The sequence below is a fragment of the Manis javanica genome, chromosome 1 (assembly GCF_040802235.1).
Source record: "Manis javanica isolate MJ-LG chromosome 1, MJ_LKY, whole genome shotgun sequence".
NCBI classification, from domain to species: Eukaryota; Metazoa; Chordata; class Mammalia; order Pholidota; family Manidae; genus Manis; species Manis javanica.
The window spans coordinates 170,391,364-170,415,077 of NC_133156.1; the positions used below are offsets into that span (position 1 = coordinate 170,391,364).

General features: G+C 47.9%; 2 protein-coding genes across 3 annotated transcripts; one reads left to right on the forward strand and one right to left on the reverse strand.

Moving 5' to 3' along the window:
- Positions 1 to 75: 75 nt before the first annotated feature.
- Positions 76 to 13,443, forward strand: RETSAT (retinol saturase). Of its 2 annotated transcripts, XM_017674263.3 has the most exons (11): positions 76 to 259; positions 2,019 to 2,201; positions 3,104 to 3,345; positions 3,859 to 4,060; positions 4,504 to 4,701; positions 6,504 to 6,623; positions 11,038 to 11,176; positions 11,404 to 11,510; positions 11,590 to 11,756; positions 11,971 to 12,130; positions 12,359 to 13,443. In XM_017674263.3, exons 1-11 carry the CDS (start codon positions 91 to 93, stop codon positions 12,496 to 12,498), a joined length of 1,827 nt encoding a protein of 608 aa, XP_017529752.1. In that variant the 5' UTR covers positions 76 to 90; the 3' UTR covers positions 12,499 to 13,443. The 2 variants fall into 2 exon arrangements, with proteins under 2 accessions (XP_017529752.1, XP_017529753.1); XM_017674264.3 differs by lacking the exon at positions 4,504 to 4,701.
- TGOLN2 (trans-golgi network protein 2) lies at positions 13,390 to 22,338 on the reverse strand. The gene is made up of 4 exons (XM_017674265.3): positions 22,192 to 22,338; positions 20,655 to 21,958; positions 19,361 to 19,444; positions 13,390 to 17,761 (listed from the first exon to the last, which is right to left on the reverse strand). Exons 1-4 carry the CDS (start codon positions 22,235 to 22,237, stop codon positions 17,756 to 17,758), a joined length of 1,440 nt encoding a protein of 479 aa, XP_017529754.2. The 5' UTR covers positions 22,238 to 22,338; the 3' UTR covers positions 13,390 to 17,755.
- Positions 22,339 to 23,714: the final 1,376 nt, after the last annotated feature.

Below are 23,714 nucleotides of genomic sequence, written 5' to 3' on the forward strand. Positions count from 1 at the left end.
TCTAGGCTGACAACGACCGACTGACAGCGCCGAGCCAGAACCGCAGAGGCCTCTAGAAGTCTGGGCTGACCCCTTGCTCTCTCGCGCGCGATGTGGCTGCTGGTGGTGCTGCTGGCTGTGCTGCTGTTGGCGGTCCTCTGCAGAGGTTACGTGGGGCTGTTCGCGGGCAGCTCCCCGAACCCTTTCTCCGACGACGTCAAGCGGCCCCCTTCGCCCCTGGTGACCGACAAGGAGGCCAGGAAAAAGGTGCTCAAGAAAGGTTAGCGGGAGGCACCCTGGGTCCGGGGCAGCGCTCGGGCCACCTCGCGGGTGGGTGTTCCATTCCGGCAGTGAGCAGGGTGCTGAGAGGAACTCCTTCACGTGGAAGCGCCCCCTTTGGTGTCTGCCACAGGCGATAGCCTTCGCCCGGGCAGGCCCGCTGATTAGTGTCCCGCGGGGGCGGGCACGGTCCTCGTTGCGCCAAGGTGCGCCTCTTAATGTGGCCGAGACTCACGGGGCAGACAAGAGACTTTTGCCCCGCTTGGTTCTAGAACCTTAACTTTTTCACTTACCGTCCTCATGGGTTCAGGAGCCTGGGGAAGCTGCACAGAAATCTCCAACCTATATAGGAAATTGCATTTTGCCCATTAAATGAGTTGACTGGTTATGCCCAGTCCCGATTGATATGGCTGAACCCTGGCTGTAAAACTTTGATACAGGCTCAACAGGGTGCCCCAGGCTCAGAGTGACTCTTCTATCAACCAAACTACCTCCACTGTCATCTTTAAAACGTATTTTGGTTTTAAAGAATTATAAATTCTAAGGATTAAGGAAGAGTTCTGCTTTAAAAAAAAAAAAATTGGATACCCTTTTTGACCTCCAGGGTCCCTCTCAAATTTTAGAATTCTGTGCGAAACGTCTTGTTACAGTTGAGGCAGTACTGTTGTAAGCGGAAGGACTATTAATCTGAACTTTTGAGATCAGTTTTAGCCTGAACTCTTCCAGTAATTTGTTGCATAACCATTAGCAAGTCACTTCACTTATCTGGGATGGTCTAAAAATGAGATGACTAGTTTAACTGTTTTTCAAACCAGGTTCTGATCTATTAGTGGGCCATGAAATGGATTTAGTAGGTTGCATTTCATAATGCAGTAAAATAGAACTTAGTGTGAATCACATATGGTTCTGGAAAGTATTGTACTGTGAAACTTCTGTGTCAGGTATTTCTATTACATACTTACATGTGACAGATCTGGGTTGTGATATAAAATTTAGTTTTTCACTATCGGTCTGTCTGAAAACGTTTAAGTTAAAAGTTTATCAAGTTATCTTGTAGACTAAAAAATTCCAAATTCCAGTCCTTTGGGAATAACTTTTAAAGAACAGATCTGGTGTTGGAAGTGCCCACATAGCACCACATGCTGTCCAGTGTTGTCTAGTTATGTGCTGTCCCCTCTGCCTTGCGTCCAGACTTTCCTGTTATGAGGGGGTGGTGCTGTGATTTCTCAGCAAAGTCCTGCTAAGCCTCCTTCAGGATCTTGAAGAACCACCATATGGCCCCCCACACTACTGCCAGCAGAGCCTGCATTTTCCAGAGATAACCGGCTTGTGAATGGACAATTCCATGATCAGCAGCCTAACCCACAGCACCCCTTTCCCTATCTCTTTGTTTTCTTTCTTCCCAGCTCTATCTGCACTAAAGTTTCTCAGTCTGTGTTATTGTCAACTTCCTGTTTTTGTTCCTGTAGCAGTTTACCAATTCCTACCTTCTTTGAAGTAAGGAAAATCCCCAGGTACATAGTGACTTTGCTTAAGTCAGTTCAGATCAAACCAAATCACTTTCTTTAATCTGCCTAGTTGGTCCTGAGTATTTCCCAGGTAATATTTGAGATATTTTAGGTAGGGGCTCTGTGCCAAACTGCTCTAGAGTTTTCTTACCTGGTACCAGCTAGAGAAGTCTTCCTTGGTTTCCTTATCTTTGCTTTTTTGTTGCTGCTGCCTGAGACGTCCACTCTTCATCTCTTTTCTCTCTGCTGCAGCTTTCTCGGACAGCCGAGTCCCAGAGAAGTTGGATGTTGTGGTGATAGGCAGTGGCTTTGGGGGCCTGGCTGCAGCTGCAATTCTGGCCAAAGCTGGCAAGCGAGTTCTGGTGCTGGAACAGCATACCAAGGCAGGAGGCTGCTGTCATACCTTTGGAAAGAATGGCCTTGAATTTGACACAGGTAGGACTTATGTGGGAAAGGGTTGGGAGCATGGCTCTGCCTCATCAGGTTGGGAGCAGCCATTGTATGATGAATGATTCTGATGGGGCAAATCCGAAAAAGGGGAGACCAGTTAGGTTTTCAAAAGTCCAGGTGAGAGATGATGGTGACTCTGATTAAGCTGGTGATCATAGACCTGGAGAGAAGTGGGCCAATATTATACAAATACCCATAAACACATACATGCATATACTTGGGAGCATGTTCAACTGTACTACACTCTGAATATAAGGATGACTTGGAATCAATTGAAGGAGATGGAGCTTTACACAAACCTTTAAAAAATTGTAACACCAAGTGATATGTTCAATCTTAGATGTATGTACAATATAGTTTTACCAATCATAGGGAAGGGAGTGGGGGTCAAAGTCCTGTATGATATCAAGAGCTTTATAATTTAAACAATGTCAAATATACTGCTGCTCACAGTGGAACTACCATCACCAAAGAAGAAATTGACAAATTAACTAAGTACTCTTCTGCTAATTGTGATGCCTTCCTACCTTAATCTCCTGAGTATGTTTGTGTGTGTGGGTGTGTATACCAGCATCCAGTATATCACCCGATAACCTCCTTGGGCTGGTTGTGGGATGATACTGGGCATTTCCGTTGTTTTGGAGGTTCTGTCTTCTCTGTGGGCACCATTTTCCTCATCTGACAGCCATATCCACTGGGAGCTGAGCTGGGCAGGGGTTTGGTGGTTTCTGCAGCAAATCCTCCCCACAGAAAGGGTGGGGAGCCCCCTCTGGGCACAGACTCTGCTGTGCAGGACAGCCTCTTTCACCTTGCTGCTTTGTCCACCTTTCCAGCCAGTGCTCAAGTCCCTTCTCCCTATGACACCTTGTTTTTCTGTCTCTCAACAGGAATCCATTATATTGGGCGCATGCAGGAGGGCAGCCTTGGCCGTTTTATGTTGGACCAGATCACTGAGGGGCAGCTGGACTGGGCTGCCATGTCTTCTCCCTTTGACATCATGATACTAGAAGGGCCCAATGGTCAAAAGCAGTTCCCCATGTACAGCGGGGAGAAAGCCTACGTTCAGGGCCTCAAGGAGAAGTTTCCCCAGGAGAAAGCTGCCATTGACAAGTATATAAAGCTGGTTAAGGTAATTCGGACATGCTTAAGACCCCCTGTTTATTCCCAGAAAGGCTGACTTTCCTCATTAGTGGAGTGACTGGTGGGGGAGGAACAGTCATGTCTGTCTTGAACTCAGTCCCCACCCGATTTGGCCTCTATGCCCAGGTGGGCCCGGTCTCTGGAGCCTGGGCTCAGCAGCTGCCACTCTCTCACTCTGGCCTCTAGGGGGCACCCTGCTCTCCTCCCTGACTAGGCTGGCTTCCGTGTGGCCAGATCACTACCCTTTTTAACTTCATCTCAGACCAAATTGGGATTTTCCAAAAGGAATTTGGGCAGGAACCTTAAAAGCAAAAAAAAAAAAAAAAAAAAAAAAAAAGGCTCATCTGAGTGTGAATGGGAAAAATTTGCAGAGTACAGATTTTTAAAAATCCAGATTCAGCGAAGTTCAGCCAGGAATAGGTGCTGCTGGGCCCTCCAGCTAATGTAGGTGATTCTTGATTCTAGAGATGAGACCTGCCCCGCCTGCTCATTTTCTTCTCAGGTGGTATCGAGGGGAGTCCTTCATGCCATCTTCTTGAAGCTCCTCCCGTTGCCTGTGGTTCAGCTCCTCAGCAAGTGTGGCCTGCTCACTCGTTTCTCTCCGTTTCTCCGTGCATCCACACAGAGCCTGGCCGAGGTCCTGCAGCAGCTGCCGGCCTCCCCAGAGCTCCGGGCAGTGCTCAGCTACATCTTTCCCACTTACGGTGAGTACTGGCCCCGGGCTTGGGCAGCTCCTGGAGGAGGTGGTACTGCCCTCCTGACTCTCAGTCTTTCTTCCTGAACCCACCTGGCCAACTGAAATGGAGCAGTATAAACCCCAAGCCCTCCAGAGCTTCTGGATGAGAAATCCGTCCACCTATTGGCTGGACTCCCTGGTAAAAATTCCCCTCGTGCATGCCTTTTTAACCTGCACTGTCCCATGTCTTGGGAGCATGGCAGTTTCTGGAGAGGACATTCCCTTGGCCCTGACAGCTGTAAGGTACTACATGTTTGGGTGGAAATAGGCCCTCTGGCTGCCAGGAGCTCTGGGGACTTGGATCCTGGGGTTGACAGACGCAGGCTGCGTGCTTTCTGACAGGAATCCATGTTCCTTTCTGAATGGTGCTGCTGCCTGCTCTTGCCTCATCACCCTTTTCTTCCCCTTTAGGTGTGACCCCCAGCCAAGGCACCTTTGCCATGCATGCTCTGCTGGTTAATCACTTCCTAGAAGGGGCCTTTTATCCCCGAGGGGGCCCCAGTGAAATTGCCTTCCACACCATCCCTGTGATAGAGCGGGCCGGGGGTGCTGTCCTGACCAGGGCTGCTGTGCAGAGTGTGTTGCTGGACTCTGCTGGGAAAGCCTGTGGTGAGAGCCCCACATTGTGCCTCGGGGCCCCTGGGGTGGGAGAGCCCAGGGTGCAGAGAAAAGGCACTGAGGGTTGAAGGCATAGAGGAACTGGCTTCCTTGGGGTTAAAGGCTGCAGTCTGCCCTGGAACAGGCACTGGGGGATTGCAAAGAGTCTGGAGGTAAGAGGAACTCAGGAACTATAAAAAATTGCATGGTCCCCAGAGAACAGTATTTAATCATTTATTCAGTAGGTAAAAATAGTTATCCAGTAATCCATGACCTCCCTGAGTATAGGGGTTGTGTCATTGTAATCTTTATGTCTACAGATCTTAACACAGAGCAGAAGACCAATAAATGTTTGTTCAGTGATTGATGGAATGAACCAGTATCTTGGGCGCTGCAGAGGGCAGTGTGGAGGCCAGCAGGATGGCCTGCCCTCAATCTGTAAATGGCAGAGTGGGGCCTAGGAGCTCATTGTCCTGGCCCAGGTCCCTGCTGTTACCTGCCCAGAGAGTCAGAATCCTACTATGGATGAATTCTGTGAGGAGAAGGTCTATGCTAGGAAGGACTCTGGTAAACAGAACAGGTTGTCCATGACTAGGGAGTGCTTACAGAAGCATCAGGGAATGGGACAGAGAGGGGGGCCTGAGGAAAACAGGGCCAGTGCAATGGCAAATTCAACAAAGGAATCTTTCTGCGGGGAGGAGAAGAAGGGATGGCCCTATGCAAAAAAAAAAAAAAAAAATCAAGGGAGAAAAGGCATCAGCAATCTCTGAGAGTGCATTTGTAGTAGAGACTAGGGGGTTGCTGGGTGATAAGAAAGAGGTGGCTGTGCAAGCTGTGAGATTTTCTCTTACATCCATGAGCAAGTTCTCCTTCTAGCTGAAAGGGGTCCATGAAGAAAGGCAAGTTTATCAGTTCAATTAAATTCAATTCAGAATATTATCTGTGTTTTTCATGTGCTAGGTGATAAAATATGGAGACAAAAAAAAATAGATTAAGTCCCAATCTCTAACTCAAGAAGTTTCCAGTCTCATAGGTAAGATCACTGATATACAGAGGCACATACTAAAGATGGAGGTGACATAGAGGATTGGCGGAAGAGAGAAAGCCTCCAAGGGAAGGCAGAGGTGCTTGAGCCAGGTCACAAAGTGTGAGAAGAAGCTAGCCAGAGGCTGGGGAGGTTATTCCAGGCAGGGGGAACAGAATGTGCAAAGGCACAGAGGTATGAAAGAGCTAAATATTTTTAGGCATATGAAAATATTAGGTTGAACCATATGAAACAGCCATTTGTATAGGTCAGAATTGGTTGAATACCAGCTGTTTTGTATGGTTCTACCTAATAGTTTTGTGAGAGTGGCCAGAGATGAGGCTGCACACACACAGAAGGGACCAGATCATAGAAGACTGACATAAGACTTTGGAGTTTATCTTACAGAGGGTGAGGTATCATTGGAGGGTTTTAAGGAGCATATTTGGGAACTAGAACTCTGGCAGCAGTGAAGAAGGGTCTAGGATCCCAATGGATGAGCTTTGTTGGGGTTGGTGTGGAGGTGGTTGGGTGGCAGAAGAAGAGTGCCCATGTAGGGAGGGGAGAGTGCAAGGGAAGGTGCACACAGAGGTGGCTAATGGGAAACACTGAGAGTACGTGAGGGTGCTTTGCGCTCTGGCCAGTGTTGCCTAGGGCCTGCCTGCTTGGCCCGTGTGGGGCTGGATGCCCAGGTCTGAGGAAATGAAGTGTAGGCTGGGAGAGATCTGTGCAGGATATGGGCCTTTCTTCTGGAGCACACAGCCCCTCAGCCAAGCTCTTGTGTCTATAGGTGTCAGTGTGAAGAAAGGTCAGAAGCTGGTGAACATCTACTGCCGCATCGTAGTCTCCAGTGCAGGCTTGTTCAATACGTATGAGCACTTACTGCCGGAGAGTGCCCGCTGTCTGCCAGGTAAGACTGGCTGCACCACTCCCTTCCAAGCTTCTCAGCGTGGCCCTCTGGGGCCGACTTGCTCAGCCTGGCCGATGCTTTTCCTCCTCTTGGCTTCCCTTTGACCATCCTTAAGCAGCAAAGGTGGGCACCCAGGTCTCCAACATCCATTCTCAACAGGGCCTCTGTGTTTGGGGATTGGGAGACAGCTTCCTTTGTAGTGCATGGTCCCCAAAGAGCTTTGGCCCTTATCTCTCATCCCATTGCTGGCATACAGCCCCCTTTCCCCCTATAACTTCAACTGCTTTGCCCTCTCCCCTTTTTAGTTTCCATTCCGAGTTGCCCATTTGGTTTCTTTTTCTAGGTCTTAGCTCATCTCTCCAACAGCTAATGGTGGTATGTAGAGTCCTAAAGGAACATTTCTTGAATTTTCACCAAGTTTGTGATATGAATCCTGCTTCCTTTCTTAACTTCTCACTTGTTTTGGGTGGAGAAGAGTGGTCTGACATTAGTAAGGGAAGCAAGAGCTGGCATGGAGAAGAAAGGCTTGCAGAAATTGTATGTGCCTTATGTGGGACCCAAGGTTATATATTCTGCCTCTTTCGGTAACCAGCCCCTTATTGGGCCTGAGGTTGCAGGAGTGCCCTCTGGCTTTCTTCTGTCTCTTGAGCACTATGCTCCAAGTCTGGGACGCAGTTAGAAATATGCCTCAATGCAGTCATCTCTGATAGGCTGTGTCTAAAAATCAAAGCCTGGTTTTGTGGAGTTGGGAAGGTAGGCATATTTATGGGTGCACACTGCTCTGGTAAGTCTGTGTGAGAGGCTTTACCTCTGTCATTGATGCTCACAGCCACCTGGGAGAGAAGGACCATCATCCTAAGATGGTGGTAGGGGTGAGCTGGGGCCCATATTGGTAAAGCAACTTTCCAAGGCCACCCAGCTGAAAGTAGCAAAGCGGAGTGAGAACACTGGTGTGTCTAAGTTGAAAGCTTGGGCTCTTGGCCCCCTCTGGGCTAAGAAGCATGGGGCTTCAAGGGACAAGGCCTCACTAAACGGGTCAGGAGAGCAGATCAGCCTGTAAGGAACAAGCTGTTGAGCCAAAGTTAGATGAGAAGTTACCCTTTAGAAATGGACTGTGGGTATTGTGTAACTAGAAGCTACTGGTGTGACCTGAGGAAAGAAGGCTGGCTGGCTGGGAGGGGCCCATAATCCTGAAGGGTAAGGGAGAAGGGTCTAGGTAGAGGCTTCTGTGGCTAGGGTGGGAGATTGAAAGGAAGGAGCAGCTGAAGATGCCGTTGGGATGGAAACCATCGACTTGAGTGGTGTACAGAGGAGGAGCCTGGAGAGTGTGGGAAGGAGCTCTCTCCCCAGAGGGTGGGCCAGGGGGCTGCTCTCAGAGGAGCCAGAGAAGGTGGTCAGCAGAGTGCGTTTGGTAGAAAAATGAGGTCCTGGATTTCCTTGTTGGGGAGAGGATGGGGTAGCAATTGTAATGGTCTCTAAGATATGAATTGTGTGCTACTGAAAATCAGCCTTCTCATTCCTGTCTCACTTAGCTGGGCATCAGCTAGCCTCCGCTGCCAGCTGAGGCCTCCCTCCTCTTGCACTGGGTGAGCTGAGTGTGGTGAGGCTGACTGCCCAGGGACAGGGCAGCTGGAAGGGGCCGGGTGGTCTGAGAGACTTCGCCTTTGGTACTGTCTGCTTCCCTCTCTCCGAGGACCTCTGAACCCTGACAGTGCCCTCTTGACAAGTCCCAGTGCCCCACCAGGCCTGCCTTCTCTCCTGGGAGCCATGCTACAGAGTTACCCGTTCAGCTTGCCCTCCTTCACTATCTAGCTCAGCTTTAACTGCTCTTACGTGTCTCAGGCCTGCAAACAGTTTGATGGTACCAGCCCTGCCAGCTGAAGGACTGAGTGCTGTCCATGGATGGGGAGTTGGACGCTGCCCCAGGTGGATACCAGTCTGGGGGCATTTCAGCTAGAGGCAGTCATGATGCTTAGCTCAGAGAACCCAGGTGCTGGGACTCCTTCGTTCCCAGCTGTTTGGGGGTGGAGATTCTGATAGGTCTGCTTACCTCTCAGAAATGAGAACTAGGTATCTGGTGGCATTTAGGACAAGCAGTGCCTGTCGGGGTCCAGGGTGGAGGTGGGGTGGTCAGGCGGAGGGAGCCTTTGTGAATAGGAATGCTTTCTCAACTCTGCTAAGCCTTGAGATTACTGGGGATGGTTGGAAAGGAAGTTTTTTGGGTGGGGAAGACTGGTCTGGCAATACCAGTAAGGGAAGCTAAGGCTGGAATGGTGAAAAGGGTTTGATATAACTGTTGTGTGCCTTATTTGGGACCCAGGAGTATATTTTTTCTGCCAGGTATATTGTTCCTGGATCCGGGATAGCTGGAGGTAGTTGCTGTTCTGAGGGGCCTCTGAAGACCTAGGGGGTTTCACTCCTGGCCCCTGGTTCCTTCCATGCCCGCCCTCCCCAATCTGGAAAGGGGGTGTCCACAGCGTGGTCTCTCTGCATGCCAGGCCCAGGCGGTGAGGGGCTCCTGCGGCTCCAGGGCCACTCTCTGCTCCTTCCTGGGCCTGTGGGAAGCCTTGTTCCCCTTCCTCCTCAGGGTGCCCCCTTGCTGGGCATTGCAAACCCTCTGTCTGTTGTCCTGCTGTAACTGTTATGATGCTCCCTTTCCCTCTCGAAAGTGATCTGTTTGGGATGGTAAATTCTAAGGTCACCCTCCCCAGAGTGCTCAGTTCTTTGTAACTTGATTAGGACAGCAGGATAGCCAGCTTCTTTCAGGAAACTCTCCTTCTATTCGACAGGTGTCGTATCTGATTCCTCTTAGTGTTGGGGGGAAGGTTGATTTGGAGACGCAGGGAAGTTAGAGTATAAGGTAATTAGAATGAAAAAGCAAAGTAACAAAGACACCACTTGGAAAGCTCAGAAACAAAACGTTATAAGTGATTTATTAAAAGCAAAAAGATACGCACTCAGTGGGAAGTGTGGACTTCCTCAGAGAAGAGGCGCCCCCAAGGTTTTAGGGTCTGGGGTTTATAGGTGGTTGAGGATTTTCAAAGGGCTAGGGGTGTGGACTCGAATGTTTATCCCTGATGAGTCATTACATCTTTCTTTTGATTCGTTTTCCAGGTAATTCTGCAAAATTAACATAAGAAATTTACTGCTGATTTCTTCCCAGAATAACAGCTTTTTGGTCTGGGGGCATATCAATTAAGACCATTTGCCTGCCCTCCAGGGTGGGCTGAGTTATTATTTGTTTGCTAAATGGTATGTTATGAATCTTACTTTTTTTGGCTTTAAGGTGGGATCTCCCTGTCTTTATTATGCTGTTTATAGGTGGGCCTTTTAGCAGGCTAGAGTAAATCTTACAATGATCTGATTGACACAGTGAAAACATGGGCCGTGCTCAGATACTTAATTAACTCATTAACTCAGAGTCTTTTCTGGCTGCCTAGTTTTAACTGGTTAACTTGAGTCCTTTCTAGGGGGCTTTTACTTACCTTATTCTGTTTCCACTCTGCTCATATCTATTTTCCTGCCTAACAGTAGTACTCTCAGGGCCTCTCACAGGACTCTCTACATTTCAGGTCTTCAGCAAATCTTTGCTAAATGTTAATTAACAAATCTTTGTTAAATGAATTAAGCAGAGCCAAGTGGCTGAGTTATCCCCTAGGCAAGTGCTGGAAAGGTCCTGGGAATGGAAACAAAGGGTAACATCTTGGGAAAGCAATTTCCAGAAAACTGGTCTGGGGTCACCTTTTGAGAGGTGGGGAAGCCCTGCTGTTCAGGCCCGGGGATTGCAGAGGGCTCTCCCTGCAACTGATGCTTTCCTCCACTGTGCTCCCTGCCCCACTAGCTGAATACTGAGATGCTCTGTGCCGGTCATGCTCTTAGCCATTTGTTTATATGCATTGCTTACCATTTTGAGACCTTGGGCTGACAGCACATTAGATATTAAGTGCTGTCCAGCACATTAGGAATTATGCATAGTCATTCATTAAATACATAGCTTGGTGAATTCAACACTGAAATTAAGGCTTAAACTGTTCACATGTGTGGTCTTTAGAGAGTGGAGCCCAGTCATAACTTAAGGACATTAGGGGAAGACTGGAGGCAGTTGGCCTGAGACTGCCCTGCAGGCACCATGAGCCAGCTTAGAGACACTAGGTGTCACCTCCTTTGCAAGGTGCTCTCAGCAGAAGTGGATGGAGGTAGAAGGATAGGAGGTGAGGGTTGTATCCAGGAGACAGATGAACAAGCCCTTCTGCCAAGTCAGTGTTGAAACAGCAGTTGTAAAAATGGCCCAGGAGCAGGCTGGTGGCTGGGGCCAAGGCTGCAGGCGAAGTGAGCGGCACCAGCAGGAGCTCCAAGGGTGCAAGCAACCCTCTCTGGGCTTCGTCCAGCAGCCCTCACCTTCTCTCTTCGGCAGGCGTGAAGCAGCAGCTGGGGATGGTGCGGCCCAGCCTGGGCATGATCTCGGTCTTCATCTGCCTGCAAGGCACCAAGAAGGACTTGGGTCTGCAGTCCACCAACTACTACGTTTATTTTGACACAGACATGGACAAGGCGTAAGGCTTGTGTGTGTGTGTGTGTAGGTTTGGGGGGGGGGTGTCAGCGTGGGCCTGCAGAGAGTCAGCAGCAGGGTGTGAAATGGGTGGAAGTGGAACAGAATTTGCTCCTGGAAGGCTTTTAAACCTAGGCAGTGCCTCAGCGTCATCCCTCTAGTGGGGGGTCCCTGGGGAGGTCTGTCCTTGAGTGGTGCCAGTGCGCTCACAGCCACACTCCTCGCCCACAGGATGGAGCACTACCTCTCCAAGCCCAGGGAAAAGGCTGCAGCACACATGCCCTTTCTCTTCATTTCTTCTTCAGCCAAGGATCCGACTTGGGAGGACCGCTTCCCAGGTGGGGCTTAAGGTCCCAAGGGGGTGGAGGGGATGGAGGAAGATGCTGGGCAGTAGTAAGGCTGGCTCTATGCCCCCAGGCCGGTCCACAATGATTGTGCTGGCACCCACGTCCTATGAGTGGTTTAAGGAGTGGCAGGAGGAGCCCGAGGGAAAGCGGAGCAATGACTATGAGACCCTCAAGAACTCCTTTGTTGAAGCCTCTCTGTCCGTTGTCTTGAAGCTGTTCCCGCAACTGGAAGGGAAGGTCGGAGGGGCACCTGGGTGGTTGTGGGGACAGACCTCTTGGAGCCATTTCCGCCCTTCTCTGGACAGGGGAACAAAGCCCTGAGATAACTGGGCTCCAGGGAGGGACAGGGAATCCACAAAGGGCGTCAGCTCATTCTGGGAGAGCAGAGAAGGGAGAAGCGATCTTGCCAGGTCCCACTCCCACTCTGTGGCCACCTTTGTTGCTCCCTCAGGTGGACAGTGTGGCTGGAGGATCCCCACTGACCAATCAGTTCTATCTGGCTGCTTCCGGAGGTGCCACCTATGGAGCTGACCATGACCTGGGCCGTCTGCATCCTAACGTGATGGCCTCCTTGAGGGCCCAAAGCCCCATCCCCAACCTCTACCTGACAGGTACACTGACTGCCCTATCTTGCCATTATCCTAGACTCTGTCACCCTGTCCTTTGGTCCTGCTGTCCCCTGTAGCCTCCCATACCCTGAGCTGGCTGCCTTGGCAGGCTGTGGACCTTGGTCCTGACCTAAAACTTGTTCAGGACAGCCTGGCATGGAGGGGTGGCCATGAGAACCTTTGCTCTCCCCCTTCCCTGCTTGCTCATGGGCCTCTGCTCTTATCTTCTAGGCCAGGATATCTTCACCTGTGGGTTGATGGGGGCCCTGCAAGGGGCCCTGCTGTGTAGCAGCGCCATTCTGAAGCGGAACTTGTACTCAGACCTTCGTAAGCTTGGCTCAAGGATCCAGGCACAGAAGAAGAAGAATTAGTTGGGTCAGGAATGAGTCAGGAATTCAGCCAGTGCTTTGGCACTGCCCCCGACATGCCCATGTCTTCCTGCATTCTTTTCTTGCTCACATAAAGCACTCTTGATTTCTTTTTGATCTCTATTTGAGTAGAGCTCTCACCTCACACTCAATTCTCACTTAAGATTACTGTTCTTAAACTGAAGCTCCCCCAGCTGGGGCAGGTGCTGACCGTTCATGCCTGTTCTAACAGGCTATCCCTACTGAAATGCCCAGTGTGGGCTACTGACTTGCACAGCCTCCTATCCCATACCTCCTGACTCTGAACAAACAGAATATTCTTTTATTTAGGTGGACAAAACCCTTGGAAGTGCTGGCTAGCTGAAAGGGTGGCATTATTGTACTGAGGCATCTCCCTCCTTTCATTCACTCTTAGTGCTGCACTGCAGTTCTCAGCTGGTAAGGAAACAAGGCAACATGTATATTAGAAGATCACATCCAGTTCGTATGCAACCAGGCTCTAGGTTTGTCCTTATAGGGTTCTCAACATGCCAGCACCAAGATATCCTCATGGAGCTCAATACCTGAGCTCAAGGCTCTTCCAAAAATACACAATGCAGAGTGACATTAGTAGATGGCACTGGACTGGAAAGATCCCGTCACTGGTGTAGCAGCACGCTGAGGGAGCACTGGATGTACTGGGCCAAACAGCCCAGCGGCCCCCTGCACGGAGGATCTGTGCTGCCTGGTGGGGAGGAGCGGGGGTTGGAGATCAGTCAGGATGAGAACACGGAGAGCTACAGAATGTGTGCAAAGCCCAGGAACAGCTTTTCCAGTTTCCCGGTACACATATGGGGACTGGATGGGAAGGTGAAGGAAGGCTAAGAAAAAAATGAACTTTCACTTACGCGAGGCCTTATTTCAGTCAATTTTAATGCAATATTAATAAATTAATGATTTGATAACTAATATTTGAAATTTATTTTGGTTTCTGTGCAGTGACACAAAACTACACTGAAATGGCATTCATAAAAGCTTAGTAAAACTTTATGTACTGAAAAGTACTTATCATCAGACCAAATAAGCTTTAAAAAAAATACAGTAATTATAAATTACAAAATGCTGAAAATATAAAACATTGCAAAACACTGGCACTCTACTAACTGGGTTAAAAAAAAGAAACAATTTCAACCATCAATTATTTATTTAACACAGTAGATTTCTGAATTAAAGGTTATCTATCAGTGTGTGAGGAGGCTATCTTTGTTGTGTGTGTGGCAGCTTGAACAATACACAGTTCAGCCCCAGCGCCTTGACAGAGGAGTTCCTAAATGGGATATTTAGGAAATTCAGATGTGACTTGTGGAACTAACTGAATTGAGATTCAGTCTTGGCTCTGGACCTTAATTAAACCTGAAAATCTCTTCCCAGGACTCTAACTTGAGCAAGGCACTACCAAAGGTAACCTTCCCAGCAACAGTTTCAGAAACTGGCTGGCAGAACTACACGCTGGTGCAGTGTCTTGTCCTCCCTGTTCAGATGATTGAGAACACATGCAAGGCATGCTAGTTTTCCTCACATGCACAGCATCACCTGTCAGGTTACCCTGTAAACAGAAGGGACAGGCTTCTTCTTTTGGATTTAAATAACATGAAATGGAAGGAAAATACGAGAATCACCACCATTTAAAGGGGGATTTTAAAGGTTTATAATTCTATCACCAAATGTTTCATTCAAAGGCAACATGGGAAAAGAAATGTCAGAGGATATGTTGCTAGTGTCAGGACTTTCTGAGTTGTCTTAGCCTTTCTAGATAGACTGGACTTCCACTCCCTCAAGTACAGAAGTACACTCTGGATAATTCTATTTAGTAACCTAGCAGGAAAATAAGCTCCTCTGTTAACATCCATGACTGAAGCTTAGATTCCTCCTACTGGAAGCCCCCTTAAAGAAGGGAAAAGGGGTGCGCAGCTGTCTGGATAGGGGTGCCTCTCATGGTGCCATGTGCTTCACTGCCCGCACCAGCTCGAGCAATGCTTCAGCTGACTCACCCTCATCCTCATAACCACTATGAAAGCATGCTTCAAATAGTCTCTTAAAAAGACAACTCTCAGTAAACAAGTTTTCCTTTACAGATATTTCAGTGTAGTTGATACGGTGAAACAAATTCTATTGTGCTTTCAGCTCAAGAAGTGATACTTCTCAGAGGCTCAAAAAGTGGAGGCATGTGGTCTCCACAACAATACTTAGTGTCCACTTGGTGTCAACCCTCTTAGTTCCTGACACCCCTTCTTTTTGCTCTCCTCCTAAGCAAAATCCATCAATAAGGGACAGCAACCAGTAGCCACAAAGAGCCATAGAAGGCCTCAGTTAAGTCACACCCAGATGTCCTAAACAAAGTGTCTCTCCTTTGCAAGCAGAAACTGAGCTCCTGAAGTGCCTAGGGAATGTCACTGTGCTGGGCAGACGTGCAGACAGTGCCAAGGGCCCTCTCTCTAGTAGCTTAGTGTTCTTGAAAAGACCAGACATCAGATACTCACTATCCTGCTTTGTTGGAAGTTCCACAATTTCTGATTGGTATTATTAAGAGCTATTAGAGTAGAATGGCAAGAGCCAATCACATTAGTTGGGGAGCGGCAGGGTCAGGAAGGTAGATGGGAAAACTTGAGCTGGGCCCTGAACAAACAGATTTTGGGAAGGCAAGGGGAAGAAGAGAAAGGAGAGCACCCTAATCAAAAAACCACCAACGGAGGCCCCGAATGGAGGCCACAGCACAAACAAAAAGGCACAGAGGCCTGGATGGGCACCTGACAGGAGGGGCCTTTGACATGGCCAGGATGCAGAGAAGGACAGGAAGAAAGTGCCACCTGCATGGTCCTGAGTGAGAGTATCTATAAACTAGATTCGCTAAGCCGTGAGAGGTACAGACAGAAGCTTCAGATAAGGGAAGTACTTTGGAATCAATCTGGTCTCAAGACGTGCAAGAGAAGACGGGCAGAAGAACCGATTAAGGCGGCTCTGAGAAAACATCCAGGCGAGAAGTGACATGAGTGTGGGTGTGGGACAAAGAAGCAAGGAAAATGGAAAGAGTGTAGCTGGAGATAGTTTAAAAATGGATAGGACAGATAAAAATGGTAAAGGTTTACAGTTTGCAGTTTACAGTTGAGATGATTGAAGAAACCGGGCAGTTTTGAGGGGCAGTGTAAGGGGTAGAAGAGAGAAAGTCAGTTTTAATGACAACAGGACAACCAAGTGAAATGCTCAGCACACGACAGGACTGGTCTCTCAGGGGGCCAGGCCAAGGGAAGGCTTAGGAGTCACTTGGAGGATGAGGAATGAATTTCTGAGGAGACAAAGGAACAGAGACCTGCCTCTGTGGGCCCTTTCCCCACCAGCACAGGGTAAGGTAAAGGAGCTCTCAGCAGCCAGCAGTTTGTCAGAGAAACCAAGAAGGGAATTTTAATTTCAGGGGTCAACAGTACCCAATTCTATCAAGGACAAGGCTAAGCTTTGAGAACAAGCCACTAGATTTGGTGATGTGAACCTCAGAAAACCATTCTTAGTAGAAAGGCAGAGACCAAAGTGAGTTTGTAAAGGTTATGAGGAGAATGAATGGCAAGGTAATGAAAGCAACACACACTGGGGAAGCTGAACAGCAGAGTGAATAACAAAGAGGACGGGCGGGCAGAAGGAAAGGTGCTTCTGCAGACTGGAACAGAAGACACTGGGGAGGAGGAGGGAAGGTAGGGAGGCAGGGAACCAGCACAGGGAACAGAACAGTGGTGGTCTGAGTATTAGGGAAGCTGCTGAGAAGAGGATGCAGAGGACAGTATTAGAAGAATGGTGCCCAAGAAGAATGATGCCCAAAAGAGCATTCATCCATCATTCATTCCTTATCTCCACAAATAGCTTACCTGCAAAGAATGAAAATCTCAACTCAGTGCCATGGGCTGTTGTGAGCAAGGCGGAAGGTAACAGGACAAGCAGGATGTCCCTCCTTCAGACCTAGTAATTCAATAGCACAGACTCCATCACCTTCCCTCACTTCCCATTCTTTGTATTTCCCTGAGATCAGCTGTTCTATTCCCATGCTTGCTTTGCAGAGACAACTCCCCTTAGGCTCTCTGTAATAGGGTAGCATGCCAGCAACAGCTTTAATAAAATGTCAACCAACAACAAGAACCAAGACACTGCTCGTTGTTACCCTAGGGAAACCCTCTGCACTTAAATTTTAATAACCCCTCACATGGGATGGAAGAATTTTTACTAATTGCTCTTGGCGTTTTATATCAGAGTAGAGGATCATTAACTATATAAAGGTAAAAGGGACAGTACTAAATACAAGTCTATTTTGTCTAGGTTAGGCAACAAAGGCTAAGGAGAGTTTGTGGGAAATCTGACTCATGAAAACCCCTTGAAAAAAGTGCAGACCAAAACCAAAACCCTCCTACATTTTTCTTGCACAAAGCATGAGCTTACCCTTTTCCGGAAAGTTCCTGTCATGATGTGAGTATGGAAGAACACAATGTTTCAACAATCATAACTGTATTTTTAGAAATTTGCAGTGGGAACAGTGGCTTTACAGCATTTCTCCCAGAATCTCCAACTTTGGTATTATGCGCCACACAACCAAATGGAAGTTAATTTACTCCATCTTAATAAGAAAATGTCAGAAAACTGTTCAGAATTTATGCCAGACAGCTGGAATTCACAGGCAATAAAGCACTTTCTCTAAGCTACCACCTGGCTTGCTGCTGAAGCCTCTGAAGAGAATTATGTGTTCAAAGTAGCCCTTCGCCCATCAGCATTCACCATCTACACCTTTCGTAGGGCACATGCCCCTCAAAGTAAGAGGCCTTGGGAGAAAAGCATCTCAACTTGCAGAATTTTCTGCTAGGTCTGTGACGATAAATAGTGGCAAGTGCAATGTTATTTTCAAGGGGTAACTTCTACAGAGCCAAGGCCCGAGAGCAGCAGTCAGCAGCGGTGGCCTGCGTACGGCTGAGATCTTCCTTTGGTCACGGCTGAGTTCCCGCAGCCCCCTCTACTCACACTCAGGAGGGAAAGGACGGAAGACACCAGCACAGGCATCAGCAACACAGGAGTACAAGGGCACCAAAGTGCAGTTGCACAAACCAAAGCAGCCCCCTGCCTCTGCCAGCCCGGACTTGCCACGAAACCCGAGAGGACAGGGTGTCCCTTAGGTGACAGTACTTCTCTTCATTTTTCTTGATTTAGAAACAAATCAGCAGGGAGGACAAGGTTCTCAAGAACAGAAAAATCAAATCTGAAACAAGAGCAACAAAATCCATTGGTAAAGTTCATCTTTTTCCACAGGAATATACCTCACTACTGTGATTTCAGGGGTGAAAAAAGATGAGTTGCAGTTCAGGGGAAAATTTCAGAATGAAGACAAACTGAATGCTCTATAATACAAACAGCAACCGGTAAAAGGACATGAAGTTATTTTAAAAGTCAGTTTGAAATAAAACATATACCAAAAAGATACATATTTGGTGGAGGGAATGTAACAATCTTGGCTTCTGCTTTGTACCATTCTGTATTGCTTTGAATTGCTTGTATGTGCATTTTTTTAAAGTCAGAAATAATATTATAGTGATGGGGAAAAAAATCCTTAAAGTCAATTATCTGGGAAGGTACTGGGCTGGGCTAAATTGCAAAGCTGACCCATTGGGCCAGCTGGCAAAGATGTTCTAAGCTGAAGGGCTTATTTTGTAGCTGGTATGAGCTGTGCACATGAATTATGTTCCCTGTGGGAAGTTTGGGTGCAACTCACAGCGAGGCCACTGACTATTCTCCCCAGTGCCGTCTCTATGCAGACGGGCAAAGGAAGGGTGCGTCCTAGCAGCAAGGCAGTGGAGTACCATTCCAGCTCCAACAAGCTGCCTGTGGGAAGAACCTTACTCAGCTCCTGCACTGTGGACAGGAAGGAGGGCTCTGCATTCTGGCAGAGGCATGGGTTGGCTGCACTCAGGAAATCTAGTCCATGGTGCTTATTAGCAGGGTTGATCTGGGGAGCTGGAGGCTATGTGTTTCTGGACTTGTTTGTATTCAGGGAGTGTCATCCAGTGCTTTGCTACCTATAGAGATGTTCCAGCAGCGTTTGGCGTCACCTGGGAACTTCCTAGAAATGGAGAAGCACAGGCTCCACCCTGTTTCTAATGAATCAGATTTTGCTTTGTATCACAATTCCCAGGGTGATTCATATGCCTATTACATTTTTAAAAAATTTTCCAATACATTTATTTTAAAAGGTGTGAGTATAAGTGGACCCACACAGTTCAAACCCATGTTGATCAAGGGTCACTTGTGCTTCTATGTTCACCAAGATGAATGTAAAAAGGTATCACTGCAGCACTGCTAGTAGCAATAGACTGAAAGAGAATCAACCAGTCCAGCAATAGGGGACCAGTTAAATTATGGAACAATTGCACAGAAGACTATGCTGCAGTTGAGAAGTCTGAGTTAGATATATAGGACATGTTGTGGTTAAATGTGCAATGCCTGTTAAATTTTATCAAGTGCTGGTGTAAAAAATCACAAGACGATAGCCTAAGAAGTTGCCATCAGGTCTTGATTTTGCCATGAACTACAATGTAGTGGGAACTGAAGGGGAAAAAAATCACAATGTTTCTGAGCCAAGTTTCTTCCTCTGCTGAGGGCAGGAGCTGCTGTAGAGAGCTGCTGGTCTCTTCTAGCTCTAACGTGTACACATATTAGACATGTTCCCTAAAAGGGGCAGGGAAACGAGGGTAGCGGCCCCAGAACCCCACTGCACTGCCATGCCAAGTGCAAGCCCCCTGCCGGGCCCACCTGAGACTGCACGTCTCCCCCCACCGCCCAGACCTGGGTCTGTCTTCCTCACCTTCTGGTCCAGACGCTGGTAGTCACTGGCTTTTGGCCGCCGAGTGACTTTAGATCTTTTCCCTTCTAGGACAAAAGCAATAATCTGGGGAAAGGAAAAAGAAAATGATTAACAAGTGACTCTATAATGATGTACTTCAGTCTCTGAAACCAGAGGAAATCACCTGGTCATAGATTTGTTAGTGATGCTGACAGTAAAAGGAGCAGTACAGCCACAAAGAGTCCTATGCAAATTTTAAAGAGGACAGGGCCCAGTGACATCAGAATATCCCTTATACTGCTAAATAGGAAATGACACATGGAAGGCTATTATGGACTCCAGCTTGTGGGAGTCTGTGGTTTACTCAAGAATACTCAGTCACAGATGCGCCAACACTTCCCTAGACAGCTCCAGGCTAAGACATTCCTTTTTATTTATTTTTAAAAATCTTAAGCAGTAATTATTTCTTATCTGCAAATATATTCTCTGACTCCATACCCTGCTTCACATTAACCTTACCACTCTCATTTCAGGCCAAAGGTTACTCTCCATGATGAATACTTGGGTATAGAGTAAGCAGTGCAGCATTTTCACTAAATGTCTTCCCTCATTCCTTACAGACATAAGCCAATGGCCATCATGAACTGAACTCATGAATTTCAAACAGCCTATAGAAACTACTAAATTCTTAGCAATCGGTAAGAAATGCAAGAATGCTGTCTAATATTAGAGTGCTTGTTAAGCTATACTGGTATTACTACACACCAAATTCTGCTGAAGAAATAAAACATGAGGGTATCCATACACTTACAGGCCTTTCTGCTAGTCAGCTTTTACAGCTGACTGTAGAAGATATCACCTGGGCTCCCTGCTGTTGATGTCAGAAGACTATGTAACTGTTCTTTCTGCCACTGCAGATGGAAGACAAACGCTTGGGAAAAGAAGCTAAAAATGATGCACTGTCTTGGGAGTGGAAACAAGAAAAGAACTACTATATCTGCAAACTGTTAGGTCCTCAAATTGTCTGAGGCTCTGGAGGATCTAGTTCAAGATCATGAGAGGAGACCTCATTCAGGTAAGATCATAAGAATGTCTTTACTAGTACCTAATCCAGCAGCAGAGGGCACTCAAAACAGACATAAAAGCAACTAATTTACAAAACAAGAGTAAAGAGCCTTAGCAGGGTCTGAGGAAAAACTGAAATTTGACTTAAAATCCCCAATGCTCACCAGCAAACACGTGGACACTGACCCATTCACCAAGCTTCTGGGTGGAGGACACTCCATTCCTCTTCTTTAGGCAACTCTTGACTTACCTTACGCTTGTTGTGATAGGCAATGTAGAGGACAGCAACAAGAATGGCTGCTGTCACCAGGTATGCGAAGAAGTGGCTGCTCTCTGCACTGGCACTTCCAAGACTGTCCTTATAAAGGTCATCCTTCTCCCTATTCATGGAATCCAGAAGTGTCCCTTCATGGTCCTCACTGGAGGCAGGCCCAGGCATCTCTTTCTCTTCTTTGGGTGGCAAATCCTCTTCAGGCTCTGTATCACCTTCCTCTGCCTCCTTGAGCTCCACATCTTCAGTAGGCTTTGAAGACTTATGTTCTCCCTCCTGCTGAGGAGAAGTGGAGTCAGAGTCCACTAACAATCTCTCCACAGATTTAGTTCTGGAAGACTGCTGAGAGGTCTCACCTTCTTGCTTGGTGGGCTCCTTGTTATCTGAGGAAGGGCTGGTAACTGGCTTGCCAGCGTCCTCTTTTGTGGACTGCTTCTGTGAATCCACCTTGCCAGAGGCACCTTCCATGGGCTGCTTCTGTGGATCTGACTTGCCAGTGTTCTGTTTTGTGGTCTGCTTCTGCAGGTCTGACTTGCCAGAGGCATCTCCTGTGGACTGCTTCTGTGGATCCAGCTTGCCAGCATCCTCTTTTGCAGACTGCTTCTCTGGATCTGACTTGCCAGAGTCCTCCTTCCTGGACTGCTTCTGCAGATCAGACTTGCCAGAGTAACCTGCTGTGGATGGTTTCTGTGGCTCTGACTTGCCACCACCCTCTTTCGTGGATGGCTCCTGTGGATCCGAATTGCCTGTGTCCTCTTTGGTGGACTGTGCTTGTGGAACTGACTTGCTGGCATTCTCTTTCATGGATGGCTCCTGTGGTTCTGACTTCCCAGCATCCTCTTTCATGGACTGCTTCTGTGGATCCAAATTGCCTGTGTCCTCTTTCGTGGACTGCTTCTGTGGATCCGACTTGCCAGCGTTCTCTTTCGTGGACTGCTTCTGTGGATCCGACTTGTCAGAGTTCTCTACCGTGGATTGCTTCTGAGGACCCAACGTGACAGAGACATCTGCGGACTGCTTCTGTGGATCCGACTTGTCAGCGTCCTCTACCGTGGATTGCTTCTGCGAATCCAACTTGGCAGAGACATCTTCTGTGGACTGCTTCTGTGGATCCGACTTGCCATCTCCCGCAAACCGCTGTTTCAGATTGTGTCTGTGGGGACTTTCCTTCTTAGACAGCTGACTGGAGGGGAGCTGGCTGGAGTCTCTTCCTGTAGAAGTCTGACCTTTCTCAGGATTGAAGAGCAGTTTTTCCGTGGCTGACGAAGTGAGCGGCCCGGCTCCTGAAATCGAGAAAGAGAGGCAGGCCAGCAGAAAAGAACACTCAGAGCTAGAAGAGACCGGGACAACAAGCAAACGCAGGAGGAGGGTGACGGCGAGAAGAGGGGTGGGTCGGGCAGGGAAGAAGCGAGCCCTATGGCCACCGGCCACGGCGAGGATGGTGGGCCTGGGGGCGAAAGGGGGATTACTTAGGTGTGTGGTGATGGTGGTGGTGGGGCGGGGGCGGGGGTCTTACCCGCCGCTGCGAAGCTCAGCAGGACCAACACAGCCAGGAACCGCATCCTGCACAGATCGCGCTTCCGCTTCTACCGCTCTCGCGAGACCCGCGCGCTGGCTCCGGGCGCACAGCCCCGCCCTTTCCTGCGTGCGCTCCGCGCAGCTCCGCCCAGGCGAGCGGAAGCGTTAGGGGAAAGGGGTTTGAAGGCTGTGGTTCTTTCCTCTCCGGTTCTGACAGTTTCTGTCTTTGGAGGCTCCGTAAGATCTCCTGTGGGAGGCGTGTCCACCTTTTCCTGGTTTCCTTGCTTCAGAGCACCCACAACAGATCATAACTCCCCTTTCCTTCCCCGCCTGTTTTCAAGACGACCGAGGCCGAGCAGGAGCTCCCTAGCCCGGTGGCGGGGCCGGCCGCCTCTTCGCCCCATCCTCTGCCGCATGTTTAACTCTGCCCTGTCATGGCATTTTGTCCGCCGCTCAAACGTGCTGTGCTCAGGTCTGTGCCGTCTGGAAACGGAAAGCAATCTCGGCACCTTTGCAGCGGGAGCCTTCGCATCCCGGCTGCTCCCTCTCCCGACTCCACGGAAACTACCCACCGAGGTCGCCACAGATCTTTTCTAAAAAGCACATTCTTTTACTGATCGTAAAAGTCATTCTTATTCGCTGTAGAAAATACATTAGTGAACGTGTAAGTAATAGAAAAAAATCTTTTCCCACTCTTCTGGGATAATCGCTACTAATGCTTACGTGTATTTTCTGTCTTGCAAACATTAAATATTTTGATTAGGTAATACATATTCTAATGCTTCAGAAATAAAAATGGGATAAAGTGGGTATACCTCAGAATATTCTTGCCCCGTACCGCTCCACAGGTTACCACTTTATATTAGTATATTGTGTTTCCATCCACTTTAAAAATTACTTTTCCCTTTTTAGTTTATTTTGTTGGTCTTTTTTCTATGCATAATCATTTTCTCCCAAATTGGGATCATGGGGTAAATTTGCATCCATTGTTTAAAATCACTGTTACATTTATACGTTGTTGCTTGAAATCGTTTTATGAACATCTGCCAGGCTAAGTGCTTTGTAGACAGTGATTAAAGAAATTATAAGCCCTAACTTAATGGAGCACGTAACCAAGTGAGGCACACAAATATAAAATGTGTGCGTGTGTGTGTGTGAGGCTGGAGCAGAGCCAGGTTCAGGGTAAGTGACCTGGGAATTGTCCAGAAAGGATGTCAGAAAACATGCCAGTTAACTAGGTTGAAATGTAATCCCACCAAAAAGGATTGCAGTTGCCACGGGAAATGACACTGCTCTGTTGAGTACAGTTTCTAGGTTACATGGCATGTAGTTCTCATCAGTTGAAATTCTGAAGAATTTCAAGCAACAGTACATGGCATAAATGTAGTTGTCACAAGCAAGTACTTTTTTTTTTTTTTTACTAATGGAATATTTTTAATTGAAATCTTAAAATGCATACATATATAATATATAAATAAAAGCACAATATATAAAGTTGTCTATAAAGCCAATGATCAAACT

What these genes read in the sequence shown, in the direction of transcription:
- RETSAT (XM_017674263.3), top strand. Translation starts at nt 91, where the DNA reads ATGTGGCTGCTGGTGGTGCTGCTGGCTGTGCTGCTGTTGGCGGTCCTC. An exon ending in GAGTGCCCGCTGTCTGCCAG is followed by an intron (nt 6,624 to 11,037) that starts GTAAGACTGGCT and finishes TCTCTTCGGCAG; the next exon opens with GCGTGAAGCAGCAGCTGGGG. An exon ending in TCCCGCAACTGGAAGGGAAG is followed by an intron (nt 11,757 to 11,970) that starts GTCGGAGGGGCA and finishes TTGCTCCCTCAG; the next exon opens with GTGGACAGTGTGGCTGGAGG.
- TGOLN2 (XM_017674265.3), bottom strand. Translation starts at nt 22,237, where the DNA reads ATGCGGTTCCTGGCTGTGTTGGTCCTGCTGAGCTTCGCAGCGGCGG. An exon ending in GCTGAGCTTCGCAGCGGCGG is followed by an intron (nt 21,959 to 22,191) that starts GTAAGACCCCCG and finishes TCTCGATTTCAG; the next exon opens with GAGCCGGGCCGCTCACTTCG. An exon ending in CCTATCACAACAAGCGTAAG is followed by an intron (nt 19,445 to 20,654) that starts GTAAGTCAAGAG and finishes TCCTTTCCCCAG; the next exon opens with ATTATTGCTTTTGTCCTAGA.